General features: G+C 45.9%; 1 protein-coding gene across 1 annotated transcript in view; it reads left to right on the top strand.

Moving 5' to 3' along the window:
• The first annotated feature begins 538 nt into the window (after positions 1-538).
• Positions 539-1,445, top strand: part of LOC149978207 (interferon gamma 1-like) — a 2,795-nt gene continuing 1,888 nt past the window's right edge. The window contains exon 1 of the mRNA XM_090201358.1: positions 539-882. Coding sequence (XP_090057484.1) covers positions 730-882 — 153 coding nt within the window. The 5' untranslated portion in view covers positions 539-729. The remainder of the gene's footprint in view (positions 883-1,445) is intronic.

Raw genomic sequence — 1,445 nt, 5'->3', positions numbered from 1 at the left:
GACAACAGTATCTACACTCTTAGAAAAAAGGGTTCCAAAAGGTTTCTTCGGGTTCTTTGGAACCCTTTAAGTTCCATGTAGTACCCTTTATACAGAGGGTTCTACATGGAACTCAAAATGGTTCTACTTGCGACCAGAAACGGTTATTCGAAGGGTTTCTCCATGAGGTCAGCCGAAACACCTTGTTAGGTTCTAGATACCAACCTTTATTTCCTCATGTCACTCAACAAACTGACTCACCCCGCTCCCCCACCTCCATTGTGGCCCTTCCAAAAAATCCCTTAAAAATGACCTGATCAGAGGTAGCGCGGGGGGGTGGGGGGGTGGGGGGGGGGGGGTTTGGGGAAGAGTCACCCATTTAGGAGCAGAACATCTCTGATTTAAAGGAAACCTACCGAGAAGAGGAACCCACAAACCCCAAAACCTCTGTAACGTCTAACCATCATCATTGTCTCTAGCAGACTCTGCTGCTGCACAGCTCTCTGTCTCACATATAAATAAACCCCAGAGAGACACCAGGCCACCATTACTGACTCACATTGACACTCCATCTACAGACAGGTACAGTCAACAGAGACTCCACAGCTTAACTCTAAAAGGACTCTCAAAGACTCTCAAGACTCTCAAAGAATTTCTCAAAGACTTCTCAAGGACATAGTTTGATATATTTTACGGGGCTTTTGTTCTGTGGATTGAAAGAACGTGAGCCACTGTATCCAGGATAATAATATGAATTCAGCCCTGGATCTTGTGGTGGTAGTATGGTTGGGATTCTGCTCTGTAGTGGTTCTGGGACGCCCCCACGACTCTGGCGCTGACCTTGGGGCCAGATCCGTGTCCGAAAACATGGAGAAGGACATCGAATCCCTGGAAGGCCCTTTGGTGAGTTACAATAGAAAGCCTTAAACCTGTTTAAACTGATTTATCTGGTCTGTGGTCATGGATGTGTCCCAAACACCACCCTTTTCAGTATGTAGTGCACTACTTTGGCCATATACCACAAACCCCTGAGGTTCCTTCTTGCTTTTATAAAGAGGTTACCAATGTAAATAGAATCGTAAATAGGTTTTTTGTGTTATGGGGTCTGATATACCATAGCTTTCAGCCAATCAGCATTCAGGGCTTGACCCACCCGGTTCATAATATCTTGTAATGCCTAATGCATGTGGTACTATGACAGTCCTGTCCTGTACTACTGAGAGGTTCCCTTCTCCTGGCCTTCATCACATGACCAACAAGAAACTTACAGTACATTCACAGACGTCTTGGGATTTTATCACCTCTTCATCTTGGTCTCAAAGTGTCATGCACATGTTCAAAGCCCCCCAAGGGTTTAGATGTGGGCTGTGATGTCCTCAGTTACAGTAGCCTAGTTCCCAGCATCAGAGAGAACCATAGACTACTGTGAGGTTGCCTAATAGGGGGAGGAGATTGAAAGGTGGCCT

This window comes from Oncorhynchus mykiss, chromosome 15 (assembly GCF_057628025.1).
Source record: "Oncorhynchus mykiss isolate SJ-2025 chromosome 15, ASM5762802v1, whole genome shotgun sequence".
Classification (NCBI taxonomy): Eukaryota; Metazoa; Chordata; class Actinopteri; order Salmoniformes; family Salmonidae; genus Oncorhynchus; species Oncorhynchus mykiss.
The sequence above is the reverse complement of the archived record's forward strand: the minus strand, read 5'-3'. Positions and strand labels throughout refer to the sequence as shown.